The sequence below is a fragment of the Euprymna scolopes genome, chromosome 8 (assembly GCF_053919585.1).
Source record: "Euprymna scolopes isolate OS-2025 chromosome 8, ASM5391958v1, whole genome shotgun sequence".
NCBI classification, from domain to species: Eukaryota; Metazoa; Mollusca; class Cephalopoda; order Sepiida; family Sepiolidae; genus Euprymna; species Euprymna scolopes.
In genome coordinates this window covers 56663794-56691540 of record NC_136489.1, presented here as the reverse complement: position 1 = coordinate 56691540, position 27747 = coordinate 56663794, and the positions used below count along the sequence as shown (strand labels likewise).

General features: G+C 32.5%; 1 protein-coding gene across 1 annotated transcript in view; it reads right to left on the bottom strand.

Annotated features, from left to right (window-relative positions):
• Positions 1-27747, bottom strand: part of LOC145283580 (uncharacterized) — a 95231-nt gene that overhangs the window by 18864 nt on the left and 48620 nt on the right. The window contains exons 4-5 of the mRNA XM_080132500.1: positions 20668-20801; positions 10035-10153 (exon numbers count right to left, since the gene is read on the bottom strand). Of these exons, the coding sequence (XP_079988626.1) occupies positions 10035-10153; positions 20668-20801 (253 nt within the window). The remainder of the gene's footprint in view (positions 1-10034; positions 10154-20667; positions 20802-27747) is intronic.

Below are 27747 nucleotides of genomic sequence, written 5' to 3'. Positions count from 1 at the left end.
CATATTTATTATGGGGTGGTCGAACATTCTGGCATTAGATAGATAAATCAATGTTGAATTTAAAAGAAATAAATAAAAATACAAAACTCACCAAGACTCCCCCCCTTACCACTGCCACCCAACATACCCTTTAAATATCGGCATAAAAGCAGACTGACTGGCTGGCATTCCTCCTCTTTACGCTATGAATTCCAAACTAAGTCGAACTCTATGGTCCCAAAAGCTAAGGAACTTTTCTGTTCGTAACTTTTGCAGCCTACTAATCTAAAAATACTAACATGTTTACTTTTTTATTTTTTCTCTTTTTCCTTATCACAGGTTTGATTTTAATCCTGAATATTTGTCTTGTTTTCTTATCATTTTCCTAAATCGTTTTTTTTGTCAAAAATACTATTATTAACCAATACTTTTTCTTATATTTAAAACGAGAAAAAAAAAAAAAAAGTCTCCCATGAAATTGAATATTTCCCAAATTATATTTGCATATTATCTGAACTCAAAAACATGCGGCCTTTTTTTCTTTTTCTAAAGTATGCATTACTTCTAGCTAGTCTAAAATTAATACATAACCCTAAAAGTATTACTTCTTAACCAGATTTTTAAACGAGTTAAAAATAACCAGACTGTTCCATTATAGCATATTTATTATGGGGTGGAGCTGGAACGGTCGAACATCTCAGCATGACCTAGATAAAGGCAAAAAGTATTCATGCATTAACATGGGAGGGGACTATCTTCAAGTACTACCCTAACCCGGGAATCGGGCAACTAAGTAGATATTGATAAGTCCTCTTCCCCCCCCCCTTTTTTTTTTTTTTTTTTGCTTTTACCATTTTTATTTATTTATTTATTTTTCTCAATGGAGAGTAGATAATGCATATGGATGTGTTATCGGCAGCTCCAGTAACTCTCGCTTCTCCTTTTTTGTCCTTCAGTCCTCATTTCCAATGAATGATTTTTCTGACAAAGGGTGAAGAAAAAGCTGCTTTCCAGGTCGGTAGTACTTTGTAAAGAGTAGCCTGAGATGTTGGAAAAATTCTATTTCTATGTCTATCCTTGTGGTCATGTCACTAGTAAGGGTGCTGGAGGTAAATGTTTCATCTGGGCTGACGTTACCCGCCTGATAGTCAGGGACCCGAACCTTGGATTAACCACTTAGGAGGCTGTCCTATCAGCAGGTGCAAAGTACCAGGGCTGCTGTATTGCCATTTGGTGAATGGATTCTGGACCATACAGTAGTTTCTGGTAGGGCCTCTCGATGCCATACTAGTGGGTAATTGTTACGGCTTTACCTTATGTGCTACAAAACAAAAATAAATAAATTTTCTTGTCTTTTTCGCTCTTATTTTCCCTCTGTCCTGTTCCAACCAAGTCTACCGACCTGCTCCACAAACACCAAAACCTCAACAATCATGACAAATCTCCAAAAAAGAAACACGAATAAACCTAGAACCCCATCTTCCAACGTAGACCCCTACTACCAGGTCTCCTTCTCCAACCTTCCAGAGGTTGAAACACAATTACAGGAGACGAAACTGAACATATTCTTTCTAAGTGAAACTGGCACAGGGCCAACCACTTCTCTAGACGAATTCATAATTAAAGGATACTCTAACTTAACATCTAAATCTGACCCCCAAGATCGCCATGGGCATGGAATATGTGTCTACATCAATGATGGCTTTCCATGTGGTAGGGATATCTCCAGAGAAGACCCTAATTTACCTTATATGTGCTTCCAGGTTGCACAAGCTTACACCACTGCATTTATATTTGCCCTCTATCGCCCCCAAAACAGTGGGGGTTACTATCTTTAAGAGCATATCTGAGAAAATTGACCACATCCTGTCTGCTCATCCTTCGGCTAACATTCACATTTGTGGTGACTTCAATGTTCATAATGTGGAATGGCTGACCCACTCAAATAAAACCGATGACGAGGGGAGGTTTTGTCATGATTTTTCCATTGCCTATGACCTTACTCAGATTGTTCCCGAACCCACCCGTGTGCCCGATGTTACCGGTCAATATGCAAGCCTTCTAGACCTTTTCTTCACAACTTCCCCTGAGCTATGTTCATGTTCCGTTCTATCTCCTCTGGGATCCTCTGACCACTCTGTTGCAGCAGTTAAGATAAAAATCTTCAGACGTACCTCTCCACCGTACTGTATAGCGATACTCTATGGCTGACTGGGATAGCTTCCGTACATTCATATCTGACCTACCTCTGCATTCCATGTTTAAAAAGGATGTGTCCTCTATAGTATCAGACCTGACCGAATGGTTAATTGTAGGCATAGACGGATTCATACCATCTGAAAAATTCCAACAAAAACCTAACAGCCAGCCATAGTTCTCCCCTGAATGTGCTGCTGCCATCGCGCACAGAAATCACTTTTTCCATAGCTACCAACGTAATAGATGTACTGAGACTAAAGCTGCTTTCAGGACTGCCAGCAACCACTGTAAAAGAGTAATAAAAAATGCAAGAGAGCTATATGCTCAGTCTGTTAAATCCAAAGTAGCTGAGCAGCGGCTTGATTCCCACCAGTTCTGGCAAATAGCAAACAGGATCTTGAACAGAAACGTGCGTTCTATCCCAACTATCATCAATGGACCTGAGATCATCTCGTCAGCATCAGACAAGGCCAAACTATTTGCAAAGAACTTTGCAGCTAATTCTACCCTATGCGACAATGCCCATCAACTCCCTGTATTTCCTCCTATAAAAGACAACACGCTATGCAACATACAAATATCTGTGAGTGAGGTCGCCAAGCTAATCAAGAACCTTGATTCCAGTAAAGCAACTGGCCCTGAGAGCATTCAAGTTATAGTGCTGAAAAAGCTCCAACCAGAACTTGCCCCCATACTTACAAAACTGTTTAAGCGTTGCCTTAAGGAGAAGTGCTTTCCAACACCCTGGAAAACCTCATCAGTATGCCCTGTATTTAAGAACTCAAGTGATAAGTCATCTCCCTCTCAGCACAGACCAATAAGTCTCCTGTGTGTCATGAGTAAGTTGTTGGAATCCATATTAAATAAAGAAGTAGTCAACCACCTCAACAGAAACAACCTTCTTAGTGACATGCAATATGGTTTCCGCCCTGCAAAATCTACAGCAGATGTGCTAACAGTTATATCACATGAGATTAGTGAATCTCTTGACAAAGGTTTCCTTTTCAGGTCAATTGCTCGACATATCAAAGGCCTTCAATAAGGTATGGCATAAGGGCCTACTTCACAAGATTTCCAGCTACGGTATTACTGGAAATGTTTTCTCGATCATTAAATCATTTCTCTCTGATAGGCTCATAAGAGTAGTGGTTGATGAGCAGAAATCAGAGGTCCACAGTATAATGCTGGAGTCCACAAGGGGTCCATCCTGGACCCAACTCTCTTCCTGATCTACATTAATGATCTTCCAAAACGCATACTTAAATCATTCGTTGACATCTATGCTGATGACACAACCATCTATGGCAACACATCAAAGCCAATGACAAAGTTCTCTCTGATTCTCCTCTGATCTTGAGTACGTGGTACAATGGGGGAAGAGGTGGCTGGTTACCTTTAATGCATCTAAAACCAAGCTCATCAACGCTCTGATCCCCATCTGGCATCAATTGAAATGAATGGCTCTCGTATTGGGGAGGCTCCATGTTTTGACAAGCTTCTGGGCTTGACCATTACTCCTGATCTGAAATGGAACACGTACATCAAATTTGTTGCCAGGGACGCTGGGAAAATTGTGGGATCCTTCTACCGCTCCAGAAGACCTCTCACTACTGATGCAATTCTCTATCTGTATAAAAAGTCAAGTACGTCCAAAGATGGAGTACTGCTGCCACATCTGGGCAGGAGCTGCTAAAAACAGCCTATCCTGCCTTGACAGAGTATAAAATAGACTTCATGGTTTGGTGGGAGATGCCTTTTCTCTTCCCTGCAGCCTCTCCCACAGAAGAGACATTGCGAGCCTGTCTTTGTTTATCGTTATTTCCATGGCAAGTGCTCGTCTGAGCTCCAATCTCTCGTCCCCCTTTGCCAATCTTTCACAAGAAACACTCATCTGGCTGAAACTACTGTCAATAATTTTCCCCACTCTTTATCTGTGCCTAAATCCAAACGTAGATTCCATGAGCAGAGCTTCTTTTTTTTTTTTTTTTTACACAGGCATCACCACATTATCAAGGCCAAGAGGCCACTCAAGGATAAGGGTTAAAGAGTGTACAGTAGAAATTGGAAAATATAGTAATCATTAGGAATGAAAATTTGGTAAATTTGATAACTTCTATGGAACGGCTCATCAAGAACTTATTTACGTTAGACTTGAACACAACCATATTGTAGTCAGCCGGAAAGCAGGAAAATGGAAGACAATTCCACAGGCGTGCAGTTCTAAGAAAGAACCTTTGTTCATGGAATTTACGTTTAGGTTTAGGCACAGATAAAGAGTGGGGGGAATTATTGATAGTGTTTACAGCTAGACGAGTGTTTCTTGTGAAAGTTATGGAGGGAGGACCATAGACTGAACCTCAGTCAAACACTTTCCATGAAAATAATGATACATCAGAGACAAACTCGCAACATCTCTTCTGTGAGATAGAGGTTGCAGGGAAGAGAAAAGGACATCTCCTACGAGGCTACGAAGTCTATTTTGAACTCTATCAAGGCAGGACAAGTCCTTTCTAGCAGCTCCTGCCCAGATGTGGCAACAGTATTCCATCCTTGGACGTACCTGGCTCTTATATAGAGAGAGAATTGCATCAGCAGTGAGATATCTACCGGATCGATAGAAAGATCCCACCATTTTTCCAGCGGCCTTGGCAACAGATTTGATGTACGTGTTCCATTTAAGATCAGGAGTAATGGTCAAGCCCAGAAGCTTGTCAAAATTATAGGCCTCCTGAAGACGAGAGCCATTCATTTCAATTGATGCCAGATGTGGATCAGAATGTTGATGATGTAAAGAGAAGCTTGGTTTTAGGTGCATTAAAAGTAACCAGCCACTCCTTTCCCCATTGTACTACGTGCTCAAGATCAGAGGAGAGAGAATCGGAGAGAACTTGGTCGTTTACTGTCTTAGATGTGCTACCATAAATGGTAGTGTCGTCAGCATAAATGTCTACAAATGATGTAAGGAACTTCTTTCTCAGAAGTGCACGATTATGGAACTCTCTTCCGTTTGCCTGTTTCCCCACCTGACTACAACTTGGATGTCTTCAAATCCAACATAAAAAAATTCCTAATAAACCACCCCCTTAAGGAAGACACCTTGTCAAATCTCCAATACTAATGATTACTACAATACTATCGCATTGATTACTGTACACGCAATAATCCTTATCCCTGAGTGGCCTCCGGGCCTTGGTAAGTGGTGACCCTCATGTAAAAAAAAAAAAAAAGTTTATATAACATATCTTTAGGAATATCTATGAAGGTCTATTCATTCATTTCATATAAATTAGAGGATTATATTGTTAACATTGGTTTCTCAAATATTTTTCTAGCTAAAATTCTTGGTTTTTGTCCAGAATTACCCCCATATTAAAAAGCAAAAATAAATTAAAATATGCATGATGAACATAACCTGTGACGCAATGAAAATATCATATTCCAAAAATTACATAAATTCATCAAGTAGTTTTCATTTTTAACTTAGAAAATCAAATTTTATGAGTAAGCAAAAGGGGACCGTCTTGTGTCGCATTGTTTGAAGAAACAAGGGCAGATAATTCTAAAACAATTCAAAATTGCAAGATCAGCCTTGTAATGCCGATGATTTCCCATTAATTAAAATTGTTCAAAAAGTATTTTCTCTATAAAAATAAAACCACTTGATCTATGATTTTTGAAATGATATCATTTCATTCCATCAAGATACATATGACATCATAAAGATTTTGACATTCTGAACATACTGAAGTTAAAATCAACTTAGCATTATGTATGAAATAGGAAGAAAACTTTTTAAATTAGTAAACATGCTAGTATTATTGGCTTATTTCCAATATGGCGGCCAGTTTTATTTGCATAGATGAATCTAGTAGTTGATAATAATTTAGTTAAAAATAATTTAAACATTTTAAAGACTTAAAATAATTTTTTTTATTTGTTCCACAACATTTCAACATCCCAGAATTTTATTTTGATAAATTTTCACAACCAATTAACAGATGTGACGATATGTCCCAGTTGAAAAATCCCCAAAAGAAAATCTGTCCTCAGAACGTATCATAAAATAAAAATGTGTACATGCCAACCGTAAAATCATAGCACTTTATCCAGATTCTGGACAGTAATTCCATTCCGTCATGGAATGTTCTCATGAGATTCACGGTTGACGAAATACCAGGCAATGAATAACGGAACAACACGGTCATATATGTTATACACACATTTATTATGCGTTAAAATTCAACAACCAAGACAAAATATTCAAAGGAAATAAGAATTAACGGAAACATGCAAATAGTGTCCAACGGATAAAAAATAAAGCGGGGGGGAGGGGAACAATACAAAACTGTTCAGATAAACATAGCCTCTTTTCTTTCCTTCTTTTCTTTTTATCTCCTTGTTTTCATGTGAAATAATGGTTGAGTCATATGAAGCAATAGAAATTATTGAAAATGAGAAAAACAATTCAGTCCAGCGAGTCAACATTTATGAAGTACGAGGGGGGGGGGGCAGACAATATTGAACGATACTTAGCTGTGAGGATGTACTTCGATGTTTATAGTGTAAGGCAGTCCCGCTAACCGATGTGCAATTCGATGTCCTTCGAAGTTCGTTTTTCCTTCTCGCTTATTTCTCAACCATCAACGTTCGGACGTCTCATTCCCACATATCTGAGCCAAGGGGCATTCGTAATTTTTATGTATTTCCTTTTCGGCTCCAGGAATAAGACTCAGTTGAGAGAGTCGCCATTTCACTGCATAAATCGTTGCTGATGTTCATTGCATCTTGTTGTCCTCCCCATTCGGGCATGTATCCTATTCCAATATCTCTTAGCCAAGGTGTATTCGCAGTCTTTGACATATTCCCTTTTTGGCTCGAGGAATGAGATTAAAGTTGAGTGACCTTCTAATTTACCAAGCGAATCATGTTGGCTGACATCAATTGCATTTTTATTGTCGACATTCGTTTGCCGATGTGATCAGCTCCATTTCTTCAGACTGACTCCTGTTTCTTTCTCCTTGCACATAATCCCTGCTAAAAGTCTTTTTTCTTCCTCCTTTTTCTCTGCACACTGCTTCGTTTGGGGTGGAGGTGGGGTTTCTTGTCGTGGCCTTGGCACGTGTCTCGACGAATGACTTGGTGGGAGAGGGAATGGGGATGGGGGTGTAACTCACTTCCTTTCATAGGTTCACGCGTGGATATTTCGTTGCCGAATGTTTCGATAGCAATGGGGTGGGGTGGAGGTGTCTGACCGATAGATATTCAAAATAAAATTTAAAGAGAGGGAGGAGGACGGCCACTTCTGCATCATGCCCTGTTTTCTTGTAACACAGAATTCTATTTTTTTAGACTATCACATATGAAGATCCTAAAAAGACTAGGGGAGGGGATTTAGAGTGAAATTTCCCATATAAATTTGACAAAAAATGATCCCCCTTCCTTTCTGTATCACTAACTTTTAAGGCAGTTTCCCCCTCTTAATCATTTGAAAAATTTTTCATACTGAAAATTTATTTAAAAAAAAAAAAAAAATTCTAGTGACTAACCCTACCACTAATTCTAGGTCCAAGTGACTAGCTCCATTCCAACAAACCTTCTTAAAAACCACACAATTGCTTCAAAAAAAAAAAAAAACGCAAACTAATAAACACTTAATTTTGGAAGATTAGATGAGAGCAATTGTAGATCAAACAAAATTTAATGCGGGTTTGTTATAGGTTTTATTAAAAATGTACCACTAAAAATTATGTATGATCAATGTACGACTAATTGCCCCTGCTGGTAAAAACAAAAAACAACTTTGACAGACAATAAACTGGGTCCATCAGCGTAAAACAATCTTGTAATAAACAATAAAATAAATTTACTCAGAAGTTTGGAGAGGTTATTTTTAGCAAATATCTTTTTAAGTCCATACCTAAAAAGTTATTTACTAAAGAAAACTCCTGACTTATTAAATACTAGCGAGGGGTACCCGGTGTTGCCCGGGTGTTTTTCAGGGTATGTGAAAGAACCCTGAAAATGTGAAAAAAAACAAAAAAACAAGTGCCCGTGAAAAAAAAACCGAAGCCTTCACGACGCGCAGTTGGAAAATAGTAAAGTGTTAAAAAAAACAGGTGCGCGTTTTTGATTGACATAACGGCGATAGGTATTCAGCAGTAAGCATTTTGTGCGGGACAGTTTTGAATGAGGTGAATAAATCGGTTTGTTTGTTTTTAAAAACCCGCTCCCTGTTTATTAGGAGGAGCGAAATGAAAGCTACAGTCTGATATGACAAAGTCGACATTGAACAAATGTTACTTAGCTCTCTTGAGACAACTGGCTTTCGGCCTGTGATTAGAGTCGAGTTTCGCTTTTTTTTATACCGAAAACCGAATGTAACGCGTGCCAATGCGGGAAATGTCGAATAATTGACGTTTGAAAGTCAATAAAATTAAATAGACAGGCGAGCTCCGTGGGTAACTCTGAGATATTACAATTTATAGATGATATAAAAAGTTTTAAGTTGTGAACCAAGTAAGCGCTTCTCTGAAAGAAGCCTTTTGTGGACATTGAGGAAAAGCGTACATACATACATACATTTTCGCTTTTATATATATAGATTACCTCTTAAAGGTGATCTATTGAGTCTGTTAGCACAAAAAAAAATGTTATTAAAATAAACAATAAAACAACCTTAGTAACAGTTGCGATTATTTTTGGCAAATTCTTAAAGACTAGGATTTTTTTTTTTCAACCTACTGTGCCACTGTTTTTTTATTTTTTAATCTTTGTAAAAAAATAATAAGTTTATTTCTTTATTACTGAAATAAAAAACAAACGAATTTAGTCACAGTCACAACTTTCAGCCGAGTTTGTTTTTATGGCAAATTAAATTTTACAAGTGACCTTTTTCTTTAAAATTTTAAGTTTGTAACACAATAACAATGTAACAGAAAATCTTTGTAAATAGAAGACATCCTTATTATCAAGTATTGCTTGTTCTTTAAATTAACTTGAAACTGTCAAAGTTGCTTAGACAAATTAAACCCTTAATGACTGAGAATTATTTTTTCCAATACAGTGTGCTAAATAATTGTCTCAGTCCTTTAAGATTTAATTAGACGTACATAAAATCGTGTTTAATTTTGAGTTGTGCATAATTAGTAAAATCAAGGCACGACTAATCTAAAAAATAAACTACTTTTTACAAAGATTTTTACCCTCCCCTCCCAAAAAAAGTGGCATACAGAATTGAAAAAAAAAAAATTGTTTCAGTCTTTAAGTTCATTATGTAAATAAATAGTTATATATCTATCTACTTTCTGCCTTAACAGAGAATATTTTTTAAAATAATTAAGTTTATGTAAATACTTTTTATATGAATGTAAAAATATATTGGCCAAAAAATAACCTCTCGACTGAAACTTGGGAGTAAATTCATTTTATTATTTATTTCAATAATATCACAACAGATTTTTACAATATTTTGTGCTGACAAACCCAGAAGTTCGTTCATGTAAAAGTTGCTTTAAAAGCAAATCAGCAGCAGGAGCAAATAATTATACGCTATTTAGTCGTACAATTTTAGTAAAGAGCCTATGTATGACTAAAATCCAGCATGACTAAATGTCTAATTCAGCTCCTGCTGATTCAAGCAACTTTACACATTGTTTCTATATGACAAACAGCAGGAGCAGTCAGTCATATATTGATTGGGCATAAGTTTGGTCAAACATTTTTAGTAAAACCCGGGTTGTGCCGCTCAAATGTTGAGCTATTTTCTTTTTAATGATTTCATGATATTCAACAGAAAATTTTAAATAGCAGATATAGTAGTAAAATATGTTTTAAAATAAATTTTTTAAAATTCTTACTGATTGGCATCCAAAAGCGTCACATTAACTCCTTCGATCACAACAGGACAGTAGAGAGGAAGTGGATGAATATATTCAGAGGCAATACCAATTGTGACTTTTAGCAAATTAGCAGTGACCTATAAAGAATCAAAATAATAGTTTCACATATAGTCAAAAACTTTTATATTTTAATGGAAATCGCACCAGACATTCATAAAGCCACTTATGTAAGGAGCTAAAATAAAAAAAAAACACTTCAAGGCAAAACTTGTCAATGTTAAATGAATAGCTTCCAACCCAGAAAACAGAAATTATTGCCCCCTTGATCAGAAATATCTCTCATAGAATATGAGGACTAAAGGACAAAACAAGGGAAGCAAGAGTTACAAGCATGTCAAAAGTAAACAAGGTTCACTTTCTACTCTCCATTATCATTATCTGGTTTTAGTATTCAAGGTGTTGGACAACACCAGGCAACATATCAGCCCTACTCTCCATACTGTCCGATCCATAAGGTTGATGCTAGTCATGGTGCATGCAGTCAAATCACTTCATATGCACTCAAGACAGGTTTTCCTTGATCTCCCATGCACCCTTGTACCTGGAGTATCTGTGTGTGTTGATGTGGGATGTGACACATTGCACATAGCCAAACCACTTGAGAAATCAAACGTGTAAAGCATTCCAAATCTGGAGCATGGCTGAAGGAAATTTTCTCCTCGCGTTTGCTACCAGACATCTGCCTGATCATTGCATGATCGTTATGCTGAAGGCATCTGAGGCTCATGCTTCACTACTGTGCAAGATGGTGGAGTAAACACAGACTGAAAAGACCTTGCCACAACTCCTGAAGGAAATGTGTCTAGATTAGTGACTTCCAACCAATGTGCCACAAAATGATTACTGGTGTGCCGCAAAGAACTTACAGGTAGAAGTTACAAGTTGCAATAGGTGAAAAATGGCTTTCACATTGTTATAACTGGAGTTGTTTGTATTAAATATTCACATATTACTTACATAATAATGTTTAAATATAATTATAACATTTGCATCAGTCATAAATAATCACTCTGATAATTTCATACTTTCTGAACTTAGCATGGGTAACTTCAAATGTTTAATATTTGAGCAAGGTCTTGTATCTGCTAAAGACGCAGAAATTAGACAAAGAATGCGAACAAAGTCTGGACAACCAAACGTAACATTACAAAACTTAGCTGAAGACTTATAAGTATCGAGTTACACTCTAAAAATATTGAAGATTAGATATTGCTCACATAATGGCTTCATGGTCGATCAAATGCTGTACAGTTTTCTTGTATCACCAACTGATTAAGTTTGCTTCATGTTTTCAGTAATTTTCTGCTAGGAAATGTTATGATCAGTTCTTATCACTTTTGCAATGCAGTTCACAGAAGTTATCGGAGCTGGAACATTGTTTGTTTTGTTTGGTTTGAAAGCGCCATTGTGCAGTCTGGTATCCAATCTTGGACATGTTTTCTGATGGTACCGAAAATCTGATGTGTCACTTCGTTGACACTGCTTTGAAAGGTTCTCAACATTTGTGTCAGTCAATAGAAATGCTTCAAAACTGTCTACACAGTCGAATAGATAGATTTAAAAGAGTTTCAAGTAACATTACAAAACTTAGCTCAACATAGGAGTTGTGGTAGATTTCAGCAGTCAATGAATCTTCCAATTTGCTTTTGCCGTAGACATAGTTTTGCACGACCCAGGACATGATTTTCATCACCAGTTTCTACCCTGCAATATGCATGACAGTCGAGCACACTAACGCCCAGAGAGACTTGATAAAGGTTGATTCGGTTCTGAGTGATACCGTCATTGGAGTACCAAATCACAAGGTAGCATTTGGGATGTTGGAAACGGGTGCTCAAAATTGAAAGCTTATTTGTTGTTGCAAAATCAACAAGACATTCTGCTTGAACAACGATTCCTGTTGGCAAACTAGCCAACGATGTGTCTCATATTGGTGTCTATAATACCCATGTGGCCATTGAAAACCACTTGCAACTATCACAAGACCTCATCATGATGGGATTTTACCCATAACCGCCAAGAAACTATTATAGAAGGCATCCAATAATGTCATCATCGGCATCCAGAGTGGAGGCAAAGACTGTGATGATGAATACGTTAAACAGTGTGGCACGTAAATGCATCCCAGCCAAGGAGTGTAGCATGTATTTGATCGCTCAAAGCAAGTACAACACAACAGTTGTCAATAGGACTGCTGTGGTAGATATGTTATGAAACATTTGGTTGAAGGATTTTAATAAATCTACTGCCTGGGTTTCCGAGTCCAACTTCTGAAAGCCAGATGATGGAAGGCAAGATCTATAAGTACTTGCAGTCTTCAGATTTCATCATTCTGGTATTCCAGCATGCAAAGTCGTGGAGTTGGCGGTAATAAAACAGTTATTTTATTATGGAAAAAAAAAAACCCAGAAAGCATAAATCAGGGAAAAAAGATAAAGATAAAAAAAAAGAAAAAAAAGAAAAAAAAAAGAAACGGCATAAATAACCTTGTATGATTCCAAATTGGTGTGTTTCCTCATAGTGTTCCTTGTGAATGCATCCGCTGTGGTGTAAATGGGGAGAGGGAAAAGGAGGAATCTAATAGAGAGAAAAGATGTTGCAACTTCCATTGAATCTAAGCGATTTTGGCAGTGGACTTTCACCGGAAAAAATATAGGAATGTACCATTGTCGAGGAACTGTAGAGGTGATAGGCCTATAGCAAACCTCAGATAATGTGGTACAGTCTGTACGCATTAAATTTGCATGTAATATCATAATTTTTAATCCTATTAAGGTCAAAGTTGGAGGGGAAAAAATGAGTTCATTTTATTTCTATAGAGATGAATATTTTTAAATAAAAAAAATAAATATAATATGAATAAATATTTTCAAATAAAAATATAAATATATATATATTTTTTTACATGGTAGTCACCACTTATCAAGGTCCAGAAGCCACTCGGGAATAAGGGTTATTGCATATACAGTAATCAATGGGATAGTATCGTAGTAATCGTTAGTATTGGAGATTTGATAAAGTGTCTTACTTAAGGGGGCGGTTCATCAGGAATTTGTTTATGTTGGACTTGGAGACATCCAAGTTGTAGTCAGGTTGGAATCAGGCAAACGGAAGAGAGTTCCACAGGCGTGCACTTCTAAGAAAGAAGCTTTGTTCATGGAATCTACGTTTTGATTTTGGCACAAATAAAGAGTGGGGGAAATTATTGACAGTGGTTTCAGCTAGACAGGTGTTTATCGTGAAAAAATTGGCGAGGGGGGGACCAGAGTTTGGAGCTCAGACGAGCACTTGCCATGGAAATAACAATAAAACAAAGACAGGCTCGCAACGTCTCTTCTGTGGGAGAGAGGTTGCAGGGAAGAGAAAAGGGCATCACCCACTAAGCCACAAAACTTATTTTGTACTCTGTCAAGGCAGGATAGGCTGTTTTTAGCAGCTTCTGCCCAGATGTGGCAGCAGTACTTCATCCTTGGACGTACTTGGCTTTGATATAGATAGAGAATTTTTTTTTTTTTTTTACACAGGCATCACCACATTATCAAGGCCAAGAGGCCACTCAAGGATAAGGGTTAAAGAGTGTACAGTAGAAATTGGACAATATAGTAATCATTAGTAATGAAAATTCGGTAAATTTGATAACTTATATAGAACGGCTAATCAAGAACTTATTTACGTTAGACTTGAACACAGCCATATTATAGTCAGCCGGAAAGCAGGAAAACGGAAGACAATTTCACAGGCGTGCAGTTCTAAGAAAGAAGCTTTGTTCATGGAATCTACGTTTAGGTTTAGGCACAGTGCATCAGCAGTGAGATATCTTCTGAAGTGATAGAAGGATCCTACCATTTTTCCAGCGACCTTGGTAACAGACTTGATGTATGTGTCCAATTTCAGGTCAGGATTAAAGGTCAATCTCAGAAGTTTGTCAAAACATGGAGCCTCTCCAAGACGAGGGCCATTCATTTCAATTGATGCCAGATGGGGATCAGAGTGTTGATGATGTAAGGATAGGAGCTTGGTTTTAGATGCATTAAAGGTAACCAGTCACCTCTTCCCCCACTGTACCACGCGCTCAAGATCAGAGGAGAGAGAATCAGAGAGAACTTTGTCATTTACCGCCTTGATGCTTTGCCATAGATGGTTGTGTCATCAGCATAGATGTCAACGAATGATTTAAGTATGTGTTTTGGAAGATCATTGATGTAGATCAGGAAGAGAGTTGGGCCCAGGATGGATCCCTGAGGGACTCCAGCATTAATACTCTGGATCTGATTTCTGCCCATCAACCACTACTCTTATGAGCCTATCAGAGAGAAATGATTTAATAATTGAGAAAACATTTCCAGTTATACCGTAGCTGGAAATCTTGTGAAGTAGGCCTTTATACCATACCTTATCGAAGGCCTTTGATATGTCAAGAACAATTGCCCTAGAAAGGAAGCCTTTATCAAGAGATTCACTAATCCTATAACCGTTAGCACATCTGCTGTAAATCTAGCAGAACAGAAACCATACTGCATGTCACTAAGAAGACTATTCCTGCTGAGGTGGTTGACTACTTCTTTATTTAATATGGATTCCAGCAACTTACTCATGACACACAGGAGACTTATTGGTCTGTACTGAGAGGGAGATGACTTTTCACCTGAATTCTTAAATACAGGGCATACTGATGAGGTTTTTCAGGGTGCTGAGGAGCACTTCTCCTTAAGGTAACACTTAAACAGTTTTGTAAGAATGGGGGCAAGTTCTGGTTGAAGCTTTTTCAGCACTATAATTGGAATACCATCAGAGCCAGTTGTTTACTGGAATCAAGGTTCTTGATTAGCTTGGCGACCTCACGCACAGATATTTGTATAATGCATAGCATGTTGTCTGTTATAGGAGGAAATACAGGGATTTGATGGCCTTCGTCGCATAGGGTAGAATTAGCTGTAAAGTTTTTGGCAATATACTATGAATAAATATTTTCAAGTAAAAAATAAATATAATATGAATAAATATTTTCAAGTAACAAATAAATATAATATGAATAAATATTTTCAAATAAAAAATAAATATAATATGAATAAATATTTTCAAGTAAAAAATAAATATAAGATGAATAAATATTTTCAAGTAAAAAATAAATATAATATGAATAAATATTTTCAAATAAAAAAATAAATATAATATGAATAAATATTTTCAAAGAAAAAATAAATATAATATGAATACATATTTTCAAATAAAATACATATAATATGAATAAATATTTTCAAGTAAAAAATAAATATAATATGATTAAATATTTTCAAGTAAAAAATAAATATAACATGAATAAATATTTTCAAGTAAAAAATAAATATAATATGAATAAATATTTTCAAGTAAAAAATAAATATAATATGAATAAATATTTTCAAGTAAAAAATAAATATGAATAAATATTTTCAAGTAAACAATAAATATAATATGAATAAATATTTTCAAGTCAAAAATAAATATATGAATAAATATTTTCAAGTCAAAAATAAATATATGAATAAATATTTTCAAATAAAAAATAAATATAATATGAATAAATATTTTCAAATAATAAATAAATATAATATGAATAAATATTTTCAAGTAAAAAATAAATATAATATGAATAAATATTTTCAAGTAAAAAATAAATATAATATGAATACATATTTTCAAGTAAAAAATAAATATAATGTGAATAAATATTTTCAAGTAAAAAATAAATGTAATATGAATAAATATTTTCAAGTAAAAAATAAATATAATATGAATAAATATTTTCAAAGAAAAAATAAATATAATGTGAATAAATATTTTCAAGTAAAAAATAAATATGAATAAATATTTTCAAATGAAAAATAAATATAATATGAATAAATATTTTCAAATGAAAAATAAATATAATATGAATAAATATTTTCAAATGAAAAATAAATATAATGTGAATAAATATTTTCAAGTAAAAAATAAATATAATATGAATAAATATTTTCAAATAAAAAATAAATATAATATGAATAAATATTTTCAAATAAAAAATAAATATAATATGAATAAATATTTTCAAGTAAAAAATAAATATAATATGAATAAATATTTTCAAGTAAAAAATAAATATAATATGAAATATTTTCAAATAAAAAATAAATATAATGTGAATAAATATTTTCAAGTAAAAAATAAATATAATATGAATAAATATTTTCAAGTAAAAAATAAATATAATATGAATAAATATTTTCAAATAAAAAATAAATATAATGTGAATAAATATTTTCAAGTAAAAAATAAATATAATATGAATAAATATTTTCAAATAAAAAATAAATATGAATAAATATTTTCAAGTAAAAAATAAATATAATATGAATAAATATTTTCAAATAAAAAATAAATATAACACGAATATTGTCAAGTAAAAAATAAATATAACACGAATAAATATTGTCAAGTAAAAAATAAATATAACACGAATAAATATTGTCAAGTAAAAAATAAATATAATATGAATAAATATTTTCAAGTAAAAAATAAATATAACACGAATATTGTCAAGTAAAAAATAAATATAACACAAATAAATATTGTCAAGTAAAAAATAAATATAACACGAATACATATTTTCAAGTAAAAAATAAATATAATATGAATACATATTTTCAAGTAAAAAATAAATATAATATGAATAAATATTTTCAAATAAAAAATAAATATAATATGAATATTTTCAAGTAAAAAATAAATATAACACGAATATTGTCAAGTAAAAAATAAATATAAAACAAATAAATATTGTCAAGTAAAAAATAAATATAACACGAATAAATATTGTCAAGTTAAAAATAAATATAATATGAATAAATATTTTCAAGTAAAAAATAAATATAACACGAATATTTTCAAGTAAAAAATAAATATAACACAAATAAATATTGTCAAGTAAAAATAAATATAATATGAATACATATTTTCAAGTAAAAAATAAATATGATATGAATACATATTTTCAAGTAAAAAATAAATATATGAATAAATATTTTCAAGTAAACAATAAATATAATACGAATACATATTTTCAAGTAAAAAATAAATATAATATGAATAAATATTGTCAAGTAAAAAATAAATATAACACGAATAAATATTTTCAAGTAAAAAATAAATATAATATGAATAAATATTTTCAAGTAAAAAATAAATATAATATGAATAAATATTGTCAAGTAAAAAATAAATATAATATGAATAAATATTGTCAAGTAAAAAATAAATATGATATGAATAAATATTTTCAAGTAAAAAATAAATATGATATGAATAAATATTTTCAAGTAAAAAATAAATATAACACGAATATTGTTAAGTAAAAAATAAATATAACACAAATAAATATTGACAAGTAAAAAATAAATATAATATGAATACATATTTTCAAGTAAAAAATAAATATATGAATAAATATTGTCAAGTAAAAAATAAATATAACACGAATAAATATTTTCAAGTAAAAATAAATATAATATGAATAAATATGTTAAAGTAAAAAATAAATATAATATGAATAAATATTGTCCAGTAAAAAATAAATATAATATGAATAAATATTTTCAAATAAAAAATAAATATAACACGACTATTGTCAAGTAAAAAATAAATATAACACGAATATTGTCAAGTAAAAAATAAATATAATATGAATAAATATTTTCAAGTAAAAAATAAATATAATATGAATAAATATTTTCAAATAAAAAATAAATATAATATGAATAAATATTTTCAAGTAAAAAATAAATATAATATGAATAAATATTTTCAAGTAAAAAATAAATATAATATGAATAAATATTTTCAAGTAAAAATAAATATAACACGAATATTGTCAAGTAAAAAATAAATATAACACAAATAAATATTGTCAAGTAAAAAATAAATATAATATGAATACATATTTTCAAGTAAAAAATAAATATAATATGAATAAATATTTTCAAGTAAAAAATAAACATATGAATAAATATTTTCAAGTAAAAAATAAATATAATATGAATAAATATTTTCAAATAAAAAATAAATATAACACGACTATTGTCAAGTAAAAAATAAATATAACACGAATATTTTCAAGTAAAAAATAAATATAATATGCATAAATATTTTCAAGTAAAAAATAAATATAATATGAATAAATATTTTCAAATAAAAAATAAATATAATATAAATAAATATTTTCAAGTAAAAAATAAATATAATATGAATAAATATTGTCAAGTAAAAAATAAATATAATATGAATAAATATTTTCAAGTAAAAAATAAATATAATATGAATAAATATTTTCAAGTAAAAAATAAATATAATATGAATAAATATTGTCAAGTAAAAAATAAATATAACACGAATAAATATTTTCAAGTAAAAAATAAATATAACACGAATATTGTCAAGTAAAAAATAAATATAACACAAATGAATATTGTCAAGTAAAAAATAAATATAACACAAATAAATATTGTCAAGTAAAAAATAAATATAACACGAATATTGTCAAGCAAAAAATAAATATAACACGAATATTGTCAAGTAAAAAATAAATATAACACGAATAAATATTTTCAAGTAAAAAATTTAAGCACTTTCACCGATCTGTTTCGAAAATAATTTTTTGTTTTGTTTTTCAGTGGGTTTTTTTCATTAGTTGAACTTTAAAAGGCACAACTTACCTTATGTTAATAAATATTTTAATTTCTAGAAAGAGCTGGCATTCAATAAAGTCTCTTTTGGGAATGAGACAAAACTGAAAATGATACAAACGTAACGTCAAACTAAATTTAAATATACTCATCATCATCATCTGTCTAACATCAGTTTCAGATGCTAAATAGATAGAGTAGCTCTCCTTAAGGTTACCTAAGAGTTATGGCTTCTGTACTACCAGTCAGAAACAGCAGCCAGACAACCTGTTAAACCTGTACCGTCAATATAAACATATATAATTATAGATTATTGAGTAGAAGGCTTTCTAGGGATCTCAACAGTAAAGGGGTGGGATTTTGCTGCTTGTCAGATTTGTTAATATAAACTAAGTTTGGATTCCAATTATATCAACTCTCAGATTCATTAAACAGAGAAACAGGACAAATTCTAAGCAACAAAATTAATTTTCTAAATATCAAATTGAATTACTCAGAGCAACTCGAGGGATTAATTGGAACAAATACATTGAGGTAATTGCCAAGGCTGCTGTGAAGAAAGTGGGCTCTTTCTACCATGCTAGAAGCTTACTTACAACTGAAAGTATTCTATATCTCTATAAAACCACTATTTGCCCATGCATGGAATATTGTTGTCACATCTGAACTGGTGCATCGGCCACTAGTTCCTTACTCATAGATAGGGTTACAAAAAGAGCAGTCAACCTAATAATAATAATGTCACACTGTTGGTCAAACTCCAACCTCTGTCCCTTAACTGAAATGTGGCATCCCTGTCCCTGTTTTACAAGTATTTAATGGTAAGTGCTTGGACGAACTCAAAGTACTAGTACTCCCTTAATGTAAATACCCTTGACAAATCTGACAAACAGCAAACTCCGACCCCTTCACTGTTGAGACCCCTAAATGCTTAAATAGCTTCTTCCCTCAAACTGCTAAACGTTGGAATTCTCTCCCAGGCCTCTGCTTTCATGACTGTACTGATATACAGAAGTTCAAATGCAATGTGAACAGACATCTTGCTGCCCATCTCTGTACATAGAATCTAGGGGTAGGTTGTATGAGAGCTTATCTGCAAATCCAGGCATACAGTCTCATTTTGGATGCAGTTTGGGATAAGAAATATGAATCAAAAAGAATTTTCGAAAAATAGCCACTTTTGACAGTTAGCACCCAAAAATCTGCTAAAATAGCCATTTTTGGCTATAATTGTCAAACAAAAATCTGCTAAAAAAGCCATTTTCGGCTATAATTGTCAAACAAAAATTTGTAACTCCTCTCCTCCTTTTCATGCACTCATTGTTAGAATTATTTTTAAATGACTTGCGTTGCAACATATCATAAATAGCTTTCAAAAGCAATTTCACTTTGAAAATCACACCAAAAAAATGCAGAAAAAGTTCAAATTTTGATGATTTTTCAATAAATTTGTACACGTTATTGGTTTCATTGCGCCCCTTATGATTGGGTTACATCAAGGAAGACATTGCAAAAAAGAAGGTATTCTGATGTGTTGCTGAACAACGTGTGGGAGCATACGTTTGGGAGCGACTTTGTAATAAGCAGAAATGTTGTGATTGATCACATAGACGGATAGAGAGAGAAGGAGAGAGAGATAGAGAAAGAGAGAGAGAAATAGAAAAAGAAGTAAAAAGTAAAAGAGTGAGAGAGAGTGAAACGGAGAAAGTGAAACAGAAAAAGAGAAACAGAGAGAGAGAGAGAGAGAGAGAGAGAGAGAGAAAGAAACAGAGAGAGAGACATACACAGATTATATATATATATGAGAGAGAGAGAGAGAGAGAGAGAGAGAGAGAGAGAGAGAGAGAGAGAGAGAGAAGGGCAGAGGGAGAGAGAGAGAGAGATGTTCTCACCTGACTGCAATAAATTGGTTGTCGAAAATTTTTCGTAATTCCCTGGTAATGGTCATAATGGAAATGACTAAGAAAATAAGCTCGGCAACCGGGAATCAAACCATACTTAAAAGCATCGACAGTAATTGCTGTATCTGAGTAAAAGAAGAAAATTTCATTTACAAATAATTTATAGACATTTTTCACATTCGTGTTCAATTTACATTTTCAAAGTTTTCAGATGAGGATTCATGATTTGGATTATTTGGATCATTCAAATTATTGTTTTCATCTTGGATGTTATTCTCACAAAAAGTAAACCATTTACATATATCCGGGCTTTATGTCACGAATGAGACAATTGCAAGCGATTTTTTTCCAAGTGGCAACTAGAAAAAATAACACTTATTTTTTTGGCAATTATGTTTTTTCATCAACAATCTTACAAAGCTCATTTGTGAAAAATGTTGTTTCAAACTTTATTTGTTTTTTAATAAAACAAAGAAAAATTATTGATACAATAAAAGGTTCAATAGAAGACTATACGCTTTTTTAATGAAGGCTGTTCAAAAAAGCATCTGTAGAAATCTTAACATAAAATCCAGTGCATACTCAGAATTACACTTATTTAAAATTAAATTTTTTTAAAAATCTTTGATATATGTACCTGTTATGGAATGAAAATGTCAGATTCCAAAAATCACATGGGTTTGGCTAGTAACTTTTCTATGTGGCTAGTAAATGAAAATAATTGTCAAAGGTTAACTAAAGATAAATTTGTTTGTAGAGCCCTGCATATAGGACAAAGTAAAAGTTATACACAAAATAATGGTGAAGAATATAAAGATTCAAAGGAGTACATATACGAGCGGCGTGCAATAAGTAATGCCCCTGACCCACTTCCCATAGCAGTAGAGCAACGAAACTTGGCACAGTTATTAGTCTTTCTCTACATAGGAACCACCCAGAGATATGCATTTCTCCCATCGTTTGATGCAGCTATGGAGACCGTTTTTGTAGAACACCCCAGGTTGGTCCTCCAACCACGACGTGACTTCAGAAATCAAGGCTGCATAATCTGGGAAACGCTTTCCTTTCAAAAACAACCTTATGGCTTGGAAGAGGTGAAAGTCAGAGGGTGCAAGGTCAGGAGAGTAAGGAGGATGGAGAAGGATTTCATAACCACACGCCTGTGCTTCTGATCTGGCGACATTCAAGTTGTGGACAGGAGCGTTGTCCTGCAGGAGGAGGGTACCTTTGCTGATCTTGCCCCGCCTCTTGCTTTTGATAGATTTCCTTAATTTCCTCAAAAGTGAAGCATAATAGGCTCCTGTAATTGTGGTACACTTTGTCAGGAAATCTGTCATCACTACTCCGTCCTGGTCCCAGAAGACTGTGAGCATGACCTTGCCAGCGGAGGGCTGCACCCTTGCCTTCTTTGGAGGTGATGAGTCCAAGTGCTTCCACTGCATTGACTGGGCTTTGGTCTCTGGATCATAGTGATAGACCCAGGTTTCATCCTGTGTAATCAGTCTTTTGAACAACTTTGACTCATCTTCTTGGCACATCTTCTAAAGCACTCGACACGTTCTCGCTTCTGGAATGGCGTGAGCAACCTGGGAATCCATCTAGCAGACTCCTTATACATATGCAAATGGTCATGAATGATAGTTTCCACAGACCCTGTACTAATCTTGACATCTTGGGCTATTTGACGAATAGTAATGCACCGATCTTCCAAAATGGCAGCCTCAACTTGACGGACAGATGCCAGAAGGGGAGGGGGGGGCGACCAGGTCTGGGAGCTGGTTTTACAGACTTTCGACCATGTTTGAATTCACAATGCCAGCGTTTTACAAGATCATATGATGGGGCATTATCACCATAAGTTTCTTTCATTTCATCAAAAGTCTCCTGTGGTGTGTGCTCTTTCAAATACAAAAACTGGATCACTGCTCGACATTCAACAGGCTCCATTTCACACCTGACTCAGTTCAAACACCTGTAAAACAGAAACCACAATTAGTTCAGAGCTGTAATTTGCTACATAACCCATAGAGATATAAATCATTGCACATGCAAAAGTTCAGCTAGATCAGACAACTGGAAGTGGGTCAGGGGCATTACTTATTGCACGCCCCTCGTATATTTTTTAAAGGTTTGATGTTTAAATGTTTATAACACATGTTTCAAACATGTTTGTCTCTTTAGATATTATTTTGAGAAAAAGATTTTAGTTTTGAAAAATATGATTTTAAGGAGAAAAAAAAAGGTTCAATCATCTGAAGAGAGCTATACAAGCTTGAAACGTGTTATAAACATTTAAATACCAAACTTTTTTTTTTAATGAAAAATAAACAAAATTTTTTAAATTAATAAATGTTGATAGCTCCACTTCTTGGTACTTTTGCATTTACCAACCTACAATTTCCACAAAGTTACTCGAGTGTACCAGGCAGATGATGGAGAGACCTAGAAACAGTCAATAAGTAGTTTTCTGGATATTAAGACACTTTTTTTCCAATATATTACTTAATGAATTTCAGTGGTTATCGCCATTCTTACATGGGGAGTGGGGTGTAACAATTTGTGTTTTTTGTAATAAGGCTCGACCAGCTGTTTCCGGTTATTCTCGTCATCTGCCGAGTACACCCAAGTAACTTTGTGGAAATTGCGGGTCAATAAATGCAGAAGTACTCACTTCTTTAAATATAAACTTTACACAACTAAAAGCAAGAACAGGCTCCTAAAATGTATACTAAAATTGTACACAAATATTCATTGTGCAACTGATATAAGTGACAGTTTTCTGGAGGTTGAAGGTTTAATTCTCAGTTATGGCAATACTAAGAATATAATTATGAATTACTTAAGACTTCTACCTGGTAATGTTTGACAGAATAAGAGCAAGCTAGCTCTGGGGATGTAATAAAAGATTCCGTTTAAAACTCCATACTGATTCCTAAGTTTGACAAAAACCTGAAGAATGTTCCTGAATTTTTTAGATAAGGATTGGTTATTTGCATCATTTAGATTCATTGGACTGTTGGTCCATTCTTGGGTGCCATTTTCACAACGTTTCGGTCAATGTAACCTTTAACCATCTTCAAATGTATCTTGTCAAACTCTGGAATGTTTCTGTCGAACTTGGGAATTTGGATGGAATTTCGAACGGAATCCTTTATTTACGTCATGAGGGTAGCATGCTCTCATTCTGTCAGCCATGACTGGATAAAGGTCCTAAGTAATTCGCAATTGTATTTTTTGGTCACCCACACTGCACAAGGACTTGTAATGCAGTGGTTAGAGTACTTGGAAAAATCAATTGTAAAAGTGATATTTTCCTAAAGGTTGAAGGTTCAATTCTCAGTGTGGGCAATTGAAAAATACTATTGCGAATTACTTAGGACCTCTATCCAGTCACAGCTGATGGAATGAGAACATGCTTCCTCCGTGAAGTAAATAAAGGGTTCCATTCGAAATTCTGTCCAAAATTCCTGAGTTCGGCAGAAACATTTTGGAGTTCAGCAAGATACACCTAAAAGTCAGAGTTTACATTGACCGAAAGATTGTAAAAATGACACTCAAGATGAGAACAGTAGTTTGAAGAATTCAAATAATACGAAGCCTGAAGGAGGTTACATGAAACTAATATTTAAGAGTACACTTTTGCACTTTGCACACCGGATTTCTGCAGATGTTGGCTCAGGCTCAACCGGCAACAGATGTAAATTACCAGAATATGCCAAGTGCTGATCAAGTTGATTAGCCAATGATAAGGTCATAACTAGGGCTGTGACAAACATAATATTTTTTTCATTCTTTTTACTCTCAGGTATATATCCAACCCAGTTATACACACTTAATCAACCAAGAATCACATCCGCCTACATATAAAATATATGCTATTGTCAGAACCCTAGTAATAACAAATGTGTTTAGCCAATAAAAATCGAAGCAGATGACTTCATAAATTGGAAGAAAAAAACAAACTTAATTTTTAATCACGCATAAATTTAATCAGTCTAACCAAATAAAAAAAGTTTCTGTTTATTTAAAATAAAAAAATAGTTATTCATGAAACTTACAGTAGGTTGTTATATTTTATTATTTTTCCATTTTTGTTTCATTGTAATTAATATTCGATAAATGTTAATTGTTTCCTAGTGTTTTTAAATTTGATCCGCACTTGGCATATTCTTGGCTGCAAATCGTGCTCGAGCCAACATCACAGAAATCCAGTGCACAAAGTGCAAAAAACTCATTTTATATTTTCAAATAGAAAAAATAATTTTAACATTAAAAAGAAAAACGAATTTGAACAAATGATTAAAATTATGAAATTGTTCGCTTTTACAATAATGCCATTCAATAGGTGTTTACTGCCAAAATTGCATGATAGACCACGGAAAATGCTATTTAAAACTTTTTCATAAGTTTAAATAGTATTTCCAATGGTCTGTTATACATAAGTTTGAAATAGAATTTTTATTGGTCTGTCATGCGTAAGTTTGAAATAGGATATTCACTGATAAACAAGCTGATTGAATGGATCAATTTCAGATACATCCAAGTATTTCTATAAGGAGGCTCTGTCTGCCAGTTTATCGCATTTACATCTAAAATAACATTTGTCAATCTGTGATACCAAAGTTGTAAATAACATTTTTGTATTTTTTGTACTGCACTATTTTTTAATAGTTTTTCAGGTTAAATTCAAGTTTCACAATATCTTTTTTTTATTAAATTGTAAGATGGAAACACAGAATAGTTACAAAACACCCTCCCTTTCGTATGTTAAGAATGGTTTTCGAAATAATGTTATTGTTTCAGCATGGTACCAAAAATACATAAGTACCAAACTTTTTAAATATTTTTAATCAAAAATTTTTTTTTTTTTTTTACATTTTTCATGTATTTTTTTTACATACATGAAAATAGACTTTATAGATCTTTTATAATATAAAATTTTAAAATTTCTTTAATGAAAGGTTTTGTTTTGTTTTTACATTTTTCATGTATTTTAATCAAACATCATAAAAAACATTTTTGTTTTTTTTAATAATTAAATCTCATTTCCAAACAAGACTATTGAAAAATTCTCATTTCCTAAAAAACGGGGATGATTTTTCAGCATATATTTTGGTTAAAGACATTTACAAACTTTATGTTATAAAAGATCTATAAATTTTATTTTTTATGTATGTAAAAGTTAGTTAAGAAGTTCAAATAAAGTTTGTAATGTAATTGAAAAAAATAAATAAACACCTTGTTTTTTTATTAAAAATAAAACATTGACGTTTGACTTAAAACATTGCCGGGGACTGCCATGTTCGGTTTTGCAGAAATAACGGGGATGCCAAAATAAATCAAAACCTAAAGTTTATTTAAAGGAGACCTATTTACTGCATATGTACTGAAAGACATGGACCAAGAAAATATCTGTGGAGACAGTCAAATTTATTAACACTGGTGGAATCCCCTGTTAATACTATGGTGGTTTCAACATCAATCTGTATAATTTATTACTAATATTACTTTTGAAATATTAAATGGCTGATAGAGTCAATACCATTAAGAAATAAAGCCTTTTTATTCTGTAAAAATACATTAAAATGCTCTCAGGGCTAAACAGGTAAATTTACCTTTAGTTGATATTTGACAACTAAATATTCTTGCTTATTAGCCAAATAGAAAAGTTACTAGGCAAACTCATGCAATATTATTTCACTCTAATGTTATGAATCAAACAATTTCAGATAAAGTTTAAATTCTTTAAAATGATACAGACGAAATTTGTGGGACAAATTCAAGAACAATTACATTCAGTGGTACTGTTACCTGGCAAATATCACAATTATTCCATCAACAGACAAAAGCCAGTTTGAAGATCTCAACAGTTTCAATATTAGTTGCTAAATTTGAATCAACCATCTAATAAAAACATTACATTCACTTTTGCAAGTGTCATTTAAAAAGTAACCATTAAACTTACTGACAAAATGTGCAGTTTTTTACGTTTTTGCAATAATATTTATGTTTATCAGTGTTTCTATACTTTCACCGTCACATTTTTTATTTCAGTTTTGTTGTTTGATCAGCTAATCTAAAATGTTTACCTACTTATAAGAACATACACTTCTTTTATGTTGACGAATATTTTTTTCTGAATTTAATAAAGAAAATTCAAAATAAAGAAAAGTCTTAATAGTCCCAATAATATAAAATGAACCATCAATCCTCATCTCAAAAATATACAAACATCATATCAAAAAAATCGAATGGATCTGGATTTATTGAAAAAAAGAAATAGATTTGGTGCTATTTGCGTTTTGAATTATTTTTGGATATGTTCGTTGGGAAAGCAAAAAAGCTAAAGATTTTTCACCATTTACCAATAACATCCAGTGTGAATGCACTTGAAGATGGTCGGAAGTTACATCGGCTGAAACATTTTAATAAAAAAAACAACCAAGTTGAAAAGAATAGTTCTAACAATTCAAATAATACAAAAAATAAAGTAAAATATTTTTGATTAATACAAAAATGTTAGTTTATTTGAAAAAACAAAGCAAAAAAAAACAAAAAAAAAACAGGAGTATATGCTTTAAAAAGTTATTTTTATAAATACATATATAAAACATTTACTTGACTTCTATTTTTGTATCTTAGAAGAAATAAATAAAGCAAAGTGTAGTATCTGTTCTGATACTACACTTTATCTTTTCTGTCCTCAGCTCTAAACTAGAGCAATTTTTAGTTTTGTCCCAGAACAACAAGCTTATTTTATTAATAAATGTTAGTTATCGCCCTCAGATAGGAGACACTTCAAAGAAACGCTATTTTTTAGGTTGATTTCAAAAAATTTATTTTATTTATAAATTTGTGGAAATAGTTTTTGGATTTAAATACTTGTTAAACATTAATTTCTAACAAATAATATTTCAAATTATGAAGAATTTTAGGTTCTTATTTTGAATTACACATTAAAAAAATACAAAAATACAGAATAATTAGACAAATTTCTGATGTACGTACTTGTCACAAAACTAATATGTCATATTCAAAAAAATCACATAACTTGGATCAAGTAATTTTTTT